The sequence below is a fragment of the Bactrocera dorsalis genome, chromosome 5 (assembly GCF_023373825.1).
Source record: "Bactrocera dorsalis isolate Fly_Bdor chromosome 5, ASM2337382v1, whole genome shotgun sequence".
Classification (NCBI taxonomy): Eukaryota; Metazoa; Arthropoda; class Insecta; order Diptera; family Tephritidae; genus Bactrocera; species Bactrocera dorsalis.
Window position 1 is genome coordinate 25,461,429 of NC_064307.1, and position 16,249 is coordinate 25,477,677.

At 36.7% G+C, this 16,249-nt stretch overlaps 1 protein-coding gene across 1 annotated transcript in view; it reads left to right on the plus strand.

The window, feature by feature from the left end:
• The first annotated feature begins 1,131 nt into the window (after nucleotides 1-1,131).
• LOC105225577 (3-phosphoinositide-dependent protein kinase 1) overlaps nucleotides 1,132-16,249 on the plus strand; it is a 69,474-nt gene continuing 54,356 nt past the window's right edge. Inside the window, exons 1-2 of the mRNA XM_049458985.1 lie at nucleotides 1,132-1,321; nucleotides 3,606-3,856. Coding sequence (XP_049314942.1) covers nucleotides 3,797-3,856 — 60 coding nt within the window. The 5' untranslated portion in view covers nucleotides 1,132-1,321; nucleotides 3,606-3,796. The remainder of the gene's footprint in view (nucleotides 1,322-3,605; nucleotides 3,857-16,249) is intronic.

Sequence of the window (16,249 nt, forward strand, 5' to 3'; positions counted from 1 at the left end):
TTAGACTGTATTTCTGAACACGTCTCCTAAATTCATCAAATCCAATAAAACGAAGATTTAAAGTTCGAAGTTTTAGTCAAACGTCGAGCAGTGCTAACTGAACAATATCAAGACTCTTATCTCTATCTTGTATTCGGATCACAAGTGGTATAGAATTCAGATAATGCTACTAATTCATTTATTTTTGAACAATTTTTGCTTTGAGTTCTACATCTACCTTATATTTATATGATTTGATTGCAGTCTAACTAAACTTCTGTCGACCATCTTTCCATTCTAATATATGTACCTCTATAGAGAAATGGAACTACATTATGAAAAGCCAAACAGCGACACTAGGAGTTAAACTTCACAAAAAATTGTATCACACCGTGGTTCTGTGCTCCAACCCTATGGTTGAACATGTCTCACAGGGGTCTCCTGCTGCATTGCAGTGAAGGACTCCTGCATACTACGACTACGGCTGCAAAGCAAATCTGCACTGCACAAAATGCAGTCGTCATTATTTCACACACCCACACACACAATTCCGCCACCCACGAGGCCAATAAGAACATATGTTGAGCTGCAAAGACGTGGGCACGTCAACGCTAACTAAACGGCTTCTTCGGGTTGTGGAGGCGCTCACGCTGCAGCCATTTGAACTGTGTCGCGTAAGTGCCGTACGGTGGCAAGTGCAGAAGTGCAACGCAATAGAATAATTGTACTTTTGCGCAGTGCAAACGGCGGCCACCACCTGACGGCCAACCAACCACCCACTGACACTGCTCGTTCGCGCGGCGACGCTCAGCCCAATTGTGACCGTCCCCATCTATGTGGCCGCATTGCAGCGCGCTGCACTCGTGCATATTGCACACATCTGTCCGTGGTTGTAAGGGTGCCTCGGTGTGGGGTGTTGCATGCATATGTCCATCCGGTGGGCGCAAGAGTCGGAGGGTGGCTCGCACACCGAGAATCGAGCATTTTCTGTTTTGCAATTTCTTGTTGCTGCTTTTTTCTGTTCTTTTTTTTTGCATGCTTTTGTTATTGTTTTTGTAGTTTTCCATTTTTCAGTCTTCAACAACATTCAGGTTTTTGTTGATATTTAAATTATACGCTCAACGCCAGCGCTGGCTCAGTCGGTCACCAGTTGTTTGCCGAAGCTCTTGAACTTGAAAAGCGCGCCTCGTCACACTCACTGGCGTTTGGATATTGTCAGCTCGCATAGCCGAGATACAAGCCGTGTTTTAAGTCGCAAATTATCGCAGTGTTAAGACCCGCTTAATCGCGTGCTCTCGGTGTTTTTTTTTTTTGAAGCGCCAGTGTTTTGTGAAAATAAAAAGTTCGTTTTTCTTTGTTTTCGGTAGAACGATTTGTTTTTGTGAAATACTACGTTGACGTAGTATTCTTAGCAGCGTTGTTACATAAAAAACTTAATGTCATACATAACGGTTAATGTTTCGCACACGTGCCAGTCGTTTATGGAGAATCGATCGAAGCGATAAACTCGAAAGTGCATTCATAGTGTCGACTTTGCTAGCTTTCATGATGTCGTAAATAAGCTTTCGCTTAGTGAGATTAATAGTTAAAGTTGATTTGAGTTTGAGTTTAATAAACTGCTTAATGGTAGCTTAAGAAAAAAGTTGAAGCTTTAAATAATAACTGTTAATTTCTCTTTGGTGCATAGGAAGTGTTAAATGAACAATTATTTCTCGTCTTTGCTGCGAGAACTGAGTGATTATACATACATATTTTTAAAGAATCAATAAAGTGGCGACTTTTGGATTTTTTTGTGCTCAGTGACTCCGAGTGAGGTTATATTATAAGACCCTTTAAGCATAAGTGCTTGGTGCTTGCTCCAGAGGTTTCTAGAGTGTTTAAGTTCTTGAGTGACGTGAAAATTTTTGGTGTCGAAAATCAGTTTTTAGAGACGATGAGCTGTTTGTAGATTTCCAGCAATAAAATGGAGTAACAGGTTTACAGTATTGTAATAAAGCCGCATTGTAATCAGCAAAAACAGACTATTCATCGGTCCTTCAACCATCATTTTTCAGATTAGAGCCTTCTTTTCTATTGCTTACTACTAAATGGGTAAGGTAAGGTTAAGTTATACTGGCCGGCTATCACGCCATATATAGTGCTACTGATTCATAGTAATGCCAGATGGCGGTTCAGTTAAGTTTGAGGTGAAGTATTCATCATATACATAGGACGGAAACGCTTTTTGGGAACTTTAAGAGCGTCTTGATATCCACATTTGATACTTCGTCTAGTCTGTAGAACTCCAAAGCTTTTAGATACTTCTAGATAGTGCTGGACTCAGACATAATAGGTGCTTCGAAGTCCCTCTCAACTGCTCTGCACTTTCTGCATGTATCGTCAACACTCATGCCCATTCGGCTCGCATGTGATGCCAGTATAGACCAACAGCCGTCCTACAGTTCTTTCGAGACCGTGTGAGTAAGTAGCAAGCAAGTTTTCTAAAGGGCCTCTTGCACATGATCTTGGATACTAAATGGGTATCTATATAGGGTCTTAGTCATTAAGGAGCAGTAGAGAACTAGAACCCATAGTCACCTGTAAGGTTATACATACACTGTAAGGACGTCAATCTTCCAAATAAAAGTTACTTAGTCTAACTTTCATGACTAAGTGCCGTTTTCTCAATGCTTGGTTAGCAGCCATCTGTCAGTTAAGTTCTGGTTAAAAATCATGTTTTTATCGAAAGAGGCTGTCTCGGCTAAATTAACTAGAAATTCGAAAACGGCTCTAAATGTCAAATAAAAACTTTGCTTCGTTTAAACTATAATATGTACAGTTACTTCCGACTGAATTTGAAGTTTGTTAATGCTAAACGGAAACTGTCGAAATCTTCTGACACAAGACATAATTTATTCTCGCGCTCTTTGCTGTACATAAATCTATCTCTTTCTTTCTCTCTCTCTCCCTCTCAATATCTATATTTGACATAAAAGTATATATCTGCTTCTCTTTCTCTCTCAATATCTATATTTTACAAAAGAGTACAGGCATGCATTTTTATTGCATCGCTTGGTTCAACTTTTCTCTTTAATTTATTGCTGCGTAGTAGATCCTACTGCGTCGCATTTGAAGAACTTATTTAAAATTCTTCAAAAAATGTTTCATATTGTGCAAACTCCAAATTAAAATGCAGTTTAGAGAACAAGTAGGCGGTGTAACTGAGTGGTTTCTTTGAGTGTATAACCAAAAGGCTTCGAAATTATTTTTGAACATTGGTTTAAATTAAGGCGCAATTGTCGCTGTGAATGCCGATTAATAAAAAAAAAAAATATTTTTGAAGTGAAAGTTTTGAAATGATGATGAAATATTCTTGAAGTGAAACTTTTGATATTTTAGAAGTGCGCATTAAATTAAAAAAATTATTCGCTGAAAAAAATTTAAAAAGTTTCCAAATTCAATGCGCAGAATTTTTTTAGCATTGAAAGTGAACAAAATATATTGAATATTTTCTAATAGTGAAAATGGAAAAAATTTAAAAAAGAATATTGGAAAACTCTCAGTGTAACTGTACTAGTATTCGAACTACGCAATCAAGAAGCTAACATTTTTTTCGTTAGTTTTGAATTTTTATTTGTGTCTTGCAGCGCTTGAAGTGATGTGCAGCAGTATTATTTGAATTACAGTCTAAGCAATCTTAATCTGTAGAATATTTTTAAAAAACTACTGTTATATAAGCAATAAAGTGTAAGCATGGCACTGACTGAGACTATGAGTGATTAAAATTCTGGAGAAAAGTGTTTGTTAAAAAACAAAGTTAAATTGAAACGGCGCGTCTATGTTTGCGATTCTACGTGACTACTTTATGGGCAAAAAACTGGGTCGTGTTGCGAAAAAGGTGAGTAATGAAAATACTTAAAAAATTTATTAAAATATTAGGAAATATTAAAAGACGGAGTGAATAATACGGGAAATGAGCAATTATTTATAAAGCAATGAGATCAATAAATCTCAATGTTGACGTGAGTTATCGTTTGCATAGACGACCGAAAGGACTACTATAGGCAATATGTATCTACATACATATATTGTATAATCTTCTATGTGGTTAGTTATTATGTATATGTAGTAATCAGTTATTTTGAACCATTATTTGACCTTTGAGGTTTTTAACGTTGATCAAATCGGATAGTTTCCAATATGGAACGAATTGTGGTATATAAAATAAGACTGATCCATTTCGAGGTCGCTGAAATCACGTGCTTAAATTTTAGGTTACACGACGGTTACGTTCTCACCGGCATCATTTCTGAAGAAATATGGACCGATGATTCCACAGGCGTACAAACCAGACCGAACCGTTGTTTTTTCTGGAAGAAATGGCAGCTCTTGAACTTTTTCAGGTTGCTCTTCGTCCAAAATGTGGCAATTTTGCTGTGGTCTACATACGCATTGAAACAGAAATGCTCACGCTGAAAAAATTTGGCTCGAAAACTTTGGTTTTTCTTGGAAAATTTCAAGAGCCCACAGAGCGAAGTAATATCGCGAAACACAATCTTTACAGAGCATGAATTTTCCTAGTAAAATTGAACGATGTGTAAACGTTTTTCAGGGATGAACGCGCGAAGTAATATTTTAACTTACTCTCCCTTATAATCTCTTATGTTACTCAGTTCGCTATGTTTATATGATTTATACCAGTTGTTTATCCAATTTGCAACTCGCAAAGGCTTTGGCTTTGGTGTGTGTTCCTATATACCAGTTTATTTAAATTAGATATACCAGTTTTTTCGATTCGTTATTCTCTAGCGAATATTTTATAGGATATCTATAGGAAGCATCTATGTAGGTTTCGACCAGTTTGCATAGAAACCATAAATGCTATTTAAATTGAGCTATATATTCTCTATTTTCTATGTTATATTGTATTATACTAATTTAACTATGATAGTTATACCAGTTATTTGATGATTATTTGTATAATTATTCGCTATTTGTTAAACTTTCTTTTCTTCCCACTATTTTACATAAGATTATACCAATTTTTATAGTTTATACCAGTTGTAAATTTAAAACCTTTTTCATGGAAAACATAAACCACTAAGATTGACGTCATGCTTATTTTTTACAGTGTAATATACGATTATACAATTCTTTTTTAATTGTAACAGTTGTTTATTTGGTGTTTTCTTTAGGTTCCTTATCCTTTCGCTATTTTATATATGTACATATGTATGATTATAATAGTTTTTGAAATTTATACCAGTTGTAAATTTATAACATTTCTTATGGGAACCGCAAACCATCAAGATAAGCAGCATGTTTATTTTTTACAATGCAATATACGATTATACCAGTTTACTAAATTATACCAGTTGTTTTTTGATGTTGTTTTTTTGTATTCGTTAGGCACTTAAGCTTTTCGCTATTTTAGATATCATTATACCATTTTTTATAATTTATACCAGTTTTAAAATTAGAAAATTTTTCAGGGAACAAATAAAGGCTTTTGAAATTGACACCATTATTCTCTATTAGCTATGCACTATAGATTTATACCAGTTTAAGTTAGTTATACCAGTTGTTTGTGTTATGTTATTACTCCCTATTCATTAGGCTTCTCTATATATTCGCTTTTAAATGTATAATTACGGCAGTTTATGTGCTTTATACCAGTTGTTTGATCGTTTGGGTGCTCTGTAGTCTACATTTTATACATAGTGTTACGAAAAAGCTTTTATATAATTATACTACATCTCTCATTGGAACTATAAAGCTATAAAACTGCCGCACGTGTTTCACTTTATTTTAATCTACTCTTATCTATCAATCTGCTTACGCTTATACGTTTTAGCAACGTTGCGATTAATTGCAAAAATTCAGGTGACTCGCGAAATTATTTAAAATGTATACATATGCAAAAAGCACATTAATTATCTTTTGAATTTCCCTAATCACCGAGATTTTTCGCTGCCAGCTACTTATTTGCCCTCTATGTAGGTATGTATGTATGTAAGTGTGTGTGACTTGTCGCATGCGCGTTTATCTAATCAGTGCGGCTAATTTGCGTTTAGCGCGCGGCACATGTGTCCACCAGAAAAAAAATCTGCTTTTCACGTTTGTTGTTTTAGCATTTTAATTCATATTCTGTATTAAATATTTGCATTCGCGCGACGCTCGTTCGTACGAATCTCTTGCATGCGCGCGACAAACAAACAACTTAAATTACCGTTCAATCTTGTTTATCGGATTTATATGTGGGAAGTGTGGTATTAACCACCTGCTTGTTGTTTTCCATATCAATGACTCGGAACTCGGGTGTACGTGATCGCTTTACAGATGCACCGATTTTTGCAATGAAAGCCGTACGAGCGCTTGTATGTTGTTATTTATAAACTTTTGGCGGGAGAAAACTTGCTTGTAATCACATACTTGTTCGGCCATTAAATTGTTTTTAAACTAATTTTATTCGTGTTTAAAGATAATTTTTTATTGGTGAAGTGCTGCAAGAATTTCTGAAGATCAAAAGTTGACTACTCATAATGAGCAGTTTGCCGTTTTGAGTCCAAGGTTTGGAGCCGGTCTCTGCATTTAGTATGGCTTTGGGAGGCAAGCAGGATTTTCAGAATACTATCTTTATTTCATTATCTTTTATATGTACATAGATTGTGATAGACTCAGTAATACAGGCACTGGACTCAGCTTCGATTTTTAGACTTTTCATCTATTTTTCTTCGTTGTTTTATTCCTTCTTGGTACCTTTCTTATAAACCCATGTTGGCCATAAATCTATTGATTTAAATATATATCTCATCCGTTTCCTCTTTTTTCTGACCAAAATTTCGAAATTATATCTATTCCCTCTATTCGTGTTACAAACATACACTATTAACAAAGAAATGCTGAAATTTTTGAAAAATAATTTAATTTCGGCCTTTACGACGCTATTTCCGGTGACACCTCGGTCTTTAAGAATTGTATCTCATAAATCTGCGTAAAATATCATAAAAATCGTTTGAGTAGTTCTGGAGAAATCTTGCCAGCCGATTTCAAAAACACAGTTTCGAGTAAAGCGCGTTTATGTTTTGCTCCAAGGCCTGAACCGAAGCGGAGTTGTCCACACTTTAGACTTTAGAGTTTACATATCCCCACAGAAAAGTCCAACGGTGTGATATCACACGATCGTGATGGCGAATCGAACGACCCAAAATGTGCTCACCGAAATTTTCTCACAATAAATTCATCGATTGATGCAATGCGTGGGAAGTGACCGCCGTCTTGTTGTAACCGAATGTTGCCGATATCACAATCTTCAATTTCAAGCATCGATGATTCCACCGGCCTACAAACCACACCAAACCGTTGTATTTCTGAATGAGCAGTTCTTGAATCCCTTCAGAATGCTCTTCGTCCCGAATGCGGTAATTTTACTTGTTTACATACCTATCGAGTCAGAAATGGACCTCTTCGCTCAACAAAATTTGGCACGAAAACGTCGGATCTTCTTGGATTCCGTTCCATAATCTCGTCTATGGCATACAAACGGTTAGCTTTATTGTTACTTGCTTATGAAAATGTCTGCCTTAGAGAACAGCGCTGACATACCATACATAAAGTGCTGAGAATTGGCGATTCGAAGAGATCCTAAGGTAAGCTGACTTAAGCTACTTTTTAATAGAAAATAAAATCTCAAACATGGCAAACATCGTTGCAGTGAATCTAAGACATTAACTTGAAGATGAGTAATCAAACAAATATCGCCATTGAGTTGTCGTGAAGACTAAAACCGATAGCGATCAAGGCGATCGCCTTAATCAAATTCCCACAGTTAAATAATTAAGATGATTGAACAATATACATATGTATGTCTGATGAGTGATTCCGACAAATGCTATCAGGGCAAGCAATGTATGTCTAAGTATGTACATATGTATAAGTGCGTGCGTAAAACTTTTGTTAAAAGCTTTTAAAAACCCTGAGAATCACCAATTCATTGTTTATTGGCATTAATATGCGCCAATGTATGTAGGTAATTTGAAAAAAAAATAAAAACAAAATAGACTAAATCACAAACAAAACATTAAAATTTGTCATAAAAAAGTTTGTTGTTGCTTTTCGTATGTTTTAGTGTGAATATTTAGCATTTTTCATTTCGGTTCTGTTTTAAGTATTTTTTTATTTTTTATTTCATTTTTTTATGGTTTTGTTTGTTATTGTTTTTGTTTTATAGTTTTGTTTTTGTCTTTTTGTTGCTTTCTTTTTTAGTTGTTTACTTTGCTGTTTTCATAATTATTATTGATTATTATTATTTTTTTGTCTTTTGAAAATTTTGCTCAGTCAGTAATATTGCGAATTAATGGGCCACGCGTGCCGTGCGTTGTTTTTTTCCATTTCCACTTGTAAACATCTGACCTAGAAGCTGATTCGTACTCGTATTACTAGTGTCTAGCCGTTAAGTCACACATGCTACTCAGTAATCTGCCAATTTTGCCCTTTAGCGATTTCTAATACTTGTTGTTACTGTTGCTTATTTCTTGAATTTTTAATTAGTATTTTTTTTAATATTTTGTCGATTCATTCATCATTTCATTTTTTTTTGTTGTCCCTGAACAGCGTATACTCGGTTTGCCACAAAATTTTTAGCACACAGAAGGAAACGTCGAACGCCCTATAGACTACTTCTTTCATGCTGAACTTTTTTATTTGACAATAGGACTGAGTCGATTTAAAAAAATTTATTGAGCCAAACGTTATAAAAAAAAGTCCGGGCAGTAGTCAGGCGGCTGCGGAAGCGTTGGGATGCTGGCCTTGGTTAGGTAGCTGTTCACAAGAAAGGCGGTGTGAGCCGAGGCGTTGTGTGGTGCAACTTCCAATCGGCTGCAATCTTATTTCGGACCCGATTGACCCTTCGTTTGAGTCTTTTGAGGACTTCCACGTAAAGCTGATCATTGACGGTTTGTCCAGAAGAAACAAATTCACGGTGGACGATGCCTTTGATGTTAAAAAGGACAATGAGCATCGATTTCACTTTGAATTTGCTCATTCTTCCAGTCTTCAAATGTGTCCATCGCAGATTTCCGAATGTCTCACAGAATTTAATCGCGTACGACTCACAAAAACACGTCGGTTGAAAATGTTTATCCTGATTCTCCAGGTGCTCGGAGACAGCTGACCAGCCGCTCGTTCGTTCGAATCCAGTCGGTGCGCGTACACTCCGAAGTAGCGGCGGAAGAATAACATAAATAATAACGAACATAATGTTCAGATCGGACCACTATAATACATAGCTGTCGTCCAAAATGACACGACCGCATCAAGTTCTTGTATGGAAAATTTGTTTATCCGATGAGGAATCCTCTCAAAATTTGGTACATAGTGGTACGCAAGTGAAAGCTACAATCACCGGATATAATATCTAGTTCGAACCACTATAACATATAGCTGTCATATAAAATGTCCGATCCACATCAAGTGCTTGTATGAAAAACTTTTTTATCCGACGAGGTATCCTCATGAAATTTGGTACATAAGATTATCCAAGTCGAAACTACAGTCTCTACAAATTGTTCAGATCGGAGCACTATAGCATATAGCTGCCATACAAACTAGCCGATTATAATCAAAAGAGAGCTCCCTTTATATCTTTATGTACTCTAAAAACTGCACCTGCGAATAGGGGTATTATACATTCAGGGCAACCGAAGATAATGTTTTATCTTGTATTTTTTTGTTTTTGTATTTTCTTTACTTTATTTGCCTTCAAAAAATAAAAAAAAATATTTTTGTCGTTTTTTGTGCTTGAAGTTTAATTATAAGTAGTTTGCTACTAGCCAAAAACTATTTATTTGATGTTCCGTGAAAATATTCCACTAAACATTCATCCCTACACACACTCAAATAAGCGCACGTGTGCACATACATACACACATACAGTGTGGTCTTCGCACTTTCAGGCAAAATATGAAATTTGTGGCATTTCTCGGTATTAAATTTAGCCAAGCGATTACCTCCCCTTTAAATACACACATACATACATACATATGTATGTACTATATATAAATTGACTGATTTGCATATTTCCGCAGAAACCATCAATATCACATTTCGGTTTTAAGTGAAAAATAAAAAAAAATCGAAAACGCTGGCCATACTCAGCTATAAAATGTAAAAGAACAGCAACAATAACAACAACAACAAAACAATTAAGTCAAACTAAAAGTTCATTAATGAATGACGCGCTTATTGACCTCTTTGCCGCGTCAAACCACACATACGCACACACACGCGCGCAATTTTACAACTAAGCGTACATACGTATATATATATATGTATTTGTGTATATATTTAATTATATGTTTGCACTTGTATGCGCCATTAAGCTAAAAGCCTTGCGCGTGTGACGCGTACACTGATCCATTTGACGTCGCTGACCTGCACACAAACACCTGAGCGTGTAAACAACAACCAGCGCGCACACACACAAGCATATATACATATGTAAACCTGTATATGCATAGATGGGTAAATATGTATGTTGAGATGTATATTTGTTAAAATATGTATGTATGTATGCATGTTTGTGTAAGCCATGTGGACACCTGTCCATTAAGTCGTTTGTATTTTAAATTGAAATCGAGTCGCGCTGGCAATGATACCTGCTGGTCAATGGGTGCTTTTTTCGGTGAATGGTGATGGCTCACTAATTTAGCGGCAGAGATGAAACGAGGCACACGCTTAACACGGTTCGATGTGTTTGGATTAGCGTTGCTCCCCAGCAAACACATACATACACAGAAAAGCACAGGTATTGTCACAGCACATATTCAGCAACGTAATACATGCATATGTATGTGTAGAGTGTCCGCCTCACGCTCTTGGCCAATGTTAATGAAACGTTAACGAATTTTGAAATGCCGTTTTGTATGCGTGGAGCTTTTCTGTTAACATTATTGGAAAACAATACAAAAAAATATAAAAATCAACAAGTTTAGCAATGCAGGTGCTCACATACAGTTGTCTGCTTGTGTGTGTATATAAATTTGGAACTTTCTTCAATGTTGTCTTAAGAGATTCTTAAGCTCTTAGAGTTTGACTGAAAGTATATGTACTTATTTCAATGAGGGTTTGAATAAAGGTAGGCTGTTCAAAGTAGTCTGTTGAACTGCGTCGAATACTCTCAGAGCTGGAGTGTTTTCATCCATTCGGACAACATGACCTGGCCAGCACGGCCGTAGTCTCTCATTTCGCTGAACTATGTCAATGTCGTCGTATATATCGTATAGCTCATCATTCCATTGACTGTGGATCCTCCGCAGAACTTTTCTCTCAAAAAAGTGTAATTTCGATTCATCAGATATTGTCATCCTCCATGCCTCTGCACCACATAGCAGGAAGAGAGAGCGAAATTATCTACGACTTTAAAGTTATGTCTGTCATCAGTGATGTTGAAGCTATGTAAGTCGCGAGTGCGACGACTGTTTGTTTAATGACAGCTAATATTTCGTCTTGCCATCGATCAGTATCAGACCCTTTCGCTTCCTTATCCAGACTGGAGAAAGTAGAACTAACATCGCGGCCAATGATAACGATGTAATCGGCGTACGCCAGCACCTTATGATCGACGTACTCGTAGAAGATTAAAGAAGTCGCACGATAGAGAGTCTCCTTGTCTGAAAACTCGTTTGGTATCGAACGGCTCGGAGAGATTCTTCCCCATCCCCATCCTGATGGAGCTATTGGTCAGTTTACACAGCCGTATTAGTTTTGCGGGAATATAAAATTCCGACATAGCGGCGTAAAGGCAACTTCTTTCGTGCTCCCGAAAGCAGTTTTTGATTTTGCAAACCTGAAGCCACACTGATAAGATCCAATAGTTAGTGGGCTTTAATTTTTCACACAGTACGCTCGATAGAACCTCATATACAATGTTGACTTCTGGATCACTATAAGAACGATGTGCTTTTTTGAATAGCAGTCGAGATCGAGAAATGAAAGTTCTTGGCTTTCACTTTACTTGGAGACATGAATTGGGTAGAGACTAGGCTCGGGCATGTGCAAGTATAAGCTAATAAGGGATATATTTCGACTTCTCCGAAATCTTTCGGTTCGGAATTCATCTATATGTAAGTATATTGAAAATGGGTCGAAACCACTAAGATTGTTTTTATTTGGTATCAACTTGCGGATGTAGAGAGTACGTACATATGTATGTATACTAAAAATCATAACCTAGACTATATCTAAGAAAATTATACCGGAAAAGTCTTTACAACTTTTTTTTTTTTTGGAAAATCCAATAATGGCAACATTGTGGGCAGCCCAACCGATGGTTGTCATTCGCAAATGTCGGGATGATTTGTCTAATGTCAATTAAAAGGTTTCCAAAGTGCCGCGTTTAACAAAAGGCCATAATCACTGGAGTAAGATGCTGCTGGGACCTATTGTAAACGGTAATAATTAGATATTTTGCAGATACCCGAAAACCCTATATGTCCATCTAACTACTTTTAACCGTGAACAACTCGGTCTCAGCTAAGGCAGATAACTAAATTTCTATCAAATTAAGAATTTCGCGAAACTTTTGGTCTACTTGTCCAGCTGGAGTTGTCTCGATCGTCTCTGAGATCGTTTGCTGTCTAAGTATTCACCTACATACATATGTACATATGTATATGGAGACAATATTTGGTACAGCTTCAGTATTTTTCTGTAAACACGCTTTTAAAGGCGGTCCGCTTTGTGCCCAAAACCTTGCCTACTAATTTTTAATTAATTAAGCGTATAAACTTTATGTTGTTCGTCAAACCTCTTAAATGATTAAACAAATAAAATTTTGCATATTTTTTATGTTTTATGAACGCCTATGTTTGTTTGTATGTATGCATGTGTTAATTTACATACCTACCTCTTTTTTTTAATAATTCCACAAAAACACTTTCAAATTTCCAAAGCTATTGGATAGTCATGACTGCCCTCTGCCATAGACCTCAAGTCGCCAACCGAGCTTTAAAATTTATCAGTAATATGTATGTATGTATGTATGTAAATGTGAGTGTGTGTTATCGAAGCGCGTTTCGAAATCTAAGGCGACATTATGTCTCGCTGTAAAAAAATTGATATACGCCAAACGGTCCAGTAGGGCAGGCTGGCAACAGGTTGTCTCGAGCGTGAACCAGCACAGCTGCTAAACGGCTTTGACGCCAATTGTATTTGCATTTTGTCGATGAATTAGTAAATAAATAAAATTAGCAAAGGCTTGAATATTAACTTACCAATTATTACTAGATAGTAAAATATGTTATTGAATAGAAGAAAACAATGAAACAAAAGCAGCAATTTTAGAGGCTGTCAAGTGAAACGAGTTTCAGACCTGAACGAATCGCGGATTGCTTCTACAGGCGAAGAGATGAATATATTTTAAAATATTAAAAATATATATTAAAAAATCTCAGTTTGTATATTTTTATTTGTATATTTGATATATTTACAGAAATATGATAAACACTCTACAGTCAAGCTTCAAACTAGTCAGGAAAGTACAAAAAGTTGAACTAGTCAGGGAAACATTAGGCTTATATCAAACTTTTAACAGATGGTTCAGAAAAGAAGAGCGCGAGTGTTTCAGAATCAATATTTCTTCATTAAATAAACCTGGATGTCCCGAACAAATCTAAATTAAATACGTTTCAGAGATTGTATATTGAACTATAGAGTTATGTAACTGTTTTCAACTACTATGAAACTGGTACTTTCCTGGTCAAAATCTAATATTTGAGACAGTAACAGGCCAAAATATAATGCATTTTTCCTGGCATGAAAAAAAGACAAAAAGCGCTTTAATTCGGTTCATCTTAACCGGTACATAACTAGTTCATAACCACTCTTAACCAGTTTATATCCCTTTTAACCAATTCATAACCAATTTATAACACTGATTTTCTACCACTCTTTCATGCTCTCAATTTCATACATACATACATACATATATGTATGTATACTCATATAGCTATTTTAATATATCTGTGTATGTATGTTCATATACTTGCATGTGTGCTCAAAGTCTTAGAAAAATTTCAACGTGACAACGGCAGATATCATAAATCATCTGTATTAGAAACGCCTCAACATGTAACTTTTATTGCTGCCATCACTTTGATACCCCGAAAAGTTGCTGCTAATGCAACAATTAATTTTTGAAACTTTCTTTCCAGCAATATATGTAAGTATGTACATACATACAGATATGTAATACAAATAACGCTTCTCCATAACGGTTAATTTCTTGAAATACTCAATCAAGCCTTATTCGAATACCGCCACTTACAATCTGTTATATTTATACCCTGAACAAGGTATGAAATTTGTAACACCCATAAGGAAGCGTCACTATAAAATATGCTTATGTGGTATATAAACGATCAGCGTGATGAGCGATGAGCTGAGTCGATTTAGGTCTGTCGGTTTGTCTATATATTCGCGAACTAGTCATTTAATTTTTGAGATATCCATCTGAAATTGTACGCACGTCCTTCTCTCTCCAATAAACTGCTCATTTGTCGTAACCGCTGATATCGGGCCACTGTAGTATACAGAGTTCGGCACTCGAAGTGTAACCAATTTAAAACCGAAATCGGTCAAGTAAACCCTATTGTTTTGAGAGCTTACGAATTGCTCAATTGGAAAAATTCAGAAAACACAATGTTCGGAATTTGAGCGCTTTCGGCCAAGCGAAGCAACTGCTCCGCTCTCTCAAGTCTTACTTGTTGCTGCTTCGGTGTGAGATCATGGGCGTTTTTGAACTTGTAACCTTGACCTTGAGCTCATCTTTCAAAATGCGTCGGATGCTGCGGTCGGATATTTTCAGTTCTTTAGTCATTTTATTGGCACTTCGTCGTGGATTTCGCTCAAGTCGCTTCTTCACTTTCGGAATCATCTCACGTAACGAGTAGGGGTCGTCCATCGAACAGGACTGTCTTATTTGTATAAAAGAAGAGCAGAGAATGTATAAACATATCTTTACATTCTCTGCCATACGAGTTTTAGTGGACCAGACATTATAGCATCTTGTTTTGCCTCAATTTCGCACCTCTGAGAACGAACCGAATAACGCATTCTCCTCTGTACTTACAAACTTACATACTTATGTACATATTTATGTAGAATCTACATTGTAGATATGTATGTAAATACTTCGACTGCATAACTCCTTTTTCGATTTTAATGTTTTGTTTAATCTCCTACTCACGAGCAGCAGCGTACGAGGTACAGTGTGCGCCAAAAGTCTGCACAACTTGCCATAACTCCGTGTGGAGCACGCACAAAGTGTATTTATTGTTGTTATTACATTTACTCAAATACTTACTTGTTCTTTTTGGTGTTACTTCATTTGTTGTTGTTTTTTATATACTTAGTAGTTACATACAAACATATTAACATGTGTAACAAGAAACCCGAGCGCCACAGCCACGCAAATCTTTACGCTCAACTTCCGCTTGTAATCAAACAGCAAAACAGAAACCAGCGACCAGATCGAAAACGAAAACAGAACAGTAAAACAAAACAGCGAAGCGATGCAGCAAAAGAATACGAAGTAAATACGCACAAACATAAGTATGTACCTACAAATCTACAGATGCATATGTGCATACATATATTCCATCCAACTGCAGAGCAACAATAGCAACAAACAACAATGCGAGTTGAACGAACGCAGTCGAGTTGGTTTTTGGTTTTGGGTGGTACGCTGACGCGCTGGCTGCGCCAATGCAATGCAAATAACGGAGAAATTCAAGGAATAAACTGTGGATTGCATGTGAGCGCACGAAACGCGCGCGCGAACAGTACAATGCAGCAACTGCAGCGATAAAGCAGCGAAGAAATGCCAACAGTGTGTGATCTCTCAGCGCGTGAGCGAAATGATGTCTGCTGTGAGTATGTGCTACGGCAACGACACCATTTCCTCAACGGAGCAGCATTATTGAAATTCCTTTCGAATTACAGGCAGCATGCAACAAATATACACACAAACATACAGCAACAAATTTAGCTAGTGCTGTGTTTTCATTTAAGTAGGTATGCGCCGAAAAACAAGTGAAACAGCAACGAAAAAAGCAAAACAGAGAGTCGTGCCAGAGAACATAAAAGCATTTTTTTATGTTCTCTGGTCGTGCAGCGCACGAAGTCGCAAACGGCAGCGTTCGTGTCGTTTGTTATTAGCTGCGAGCGGGGAAAATCTAGCAGTGGCCTCTTCAAAAATATTCATTGCTATTTAGCGCTCCACTAGCAAGGGGAA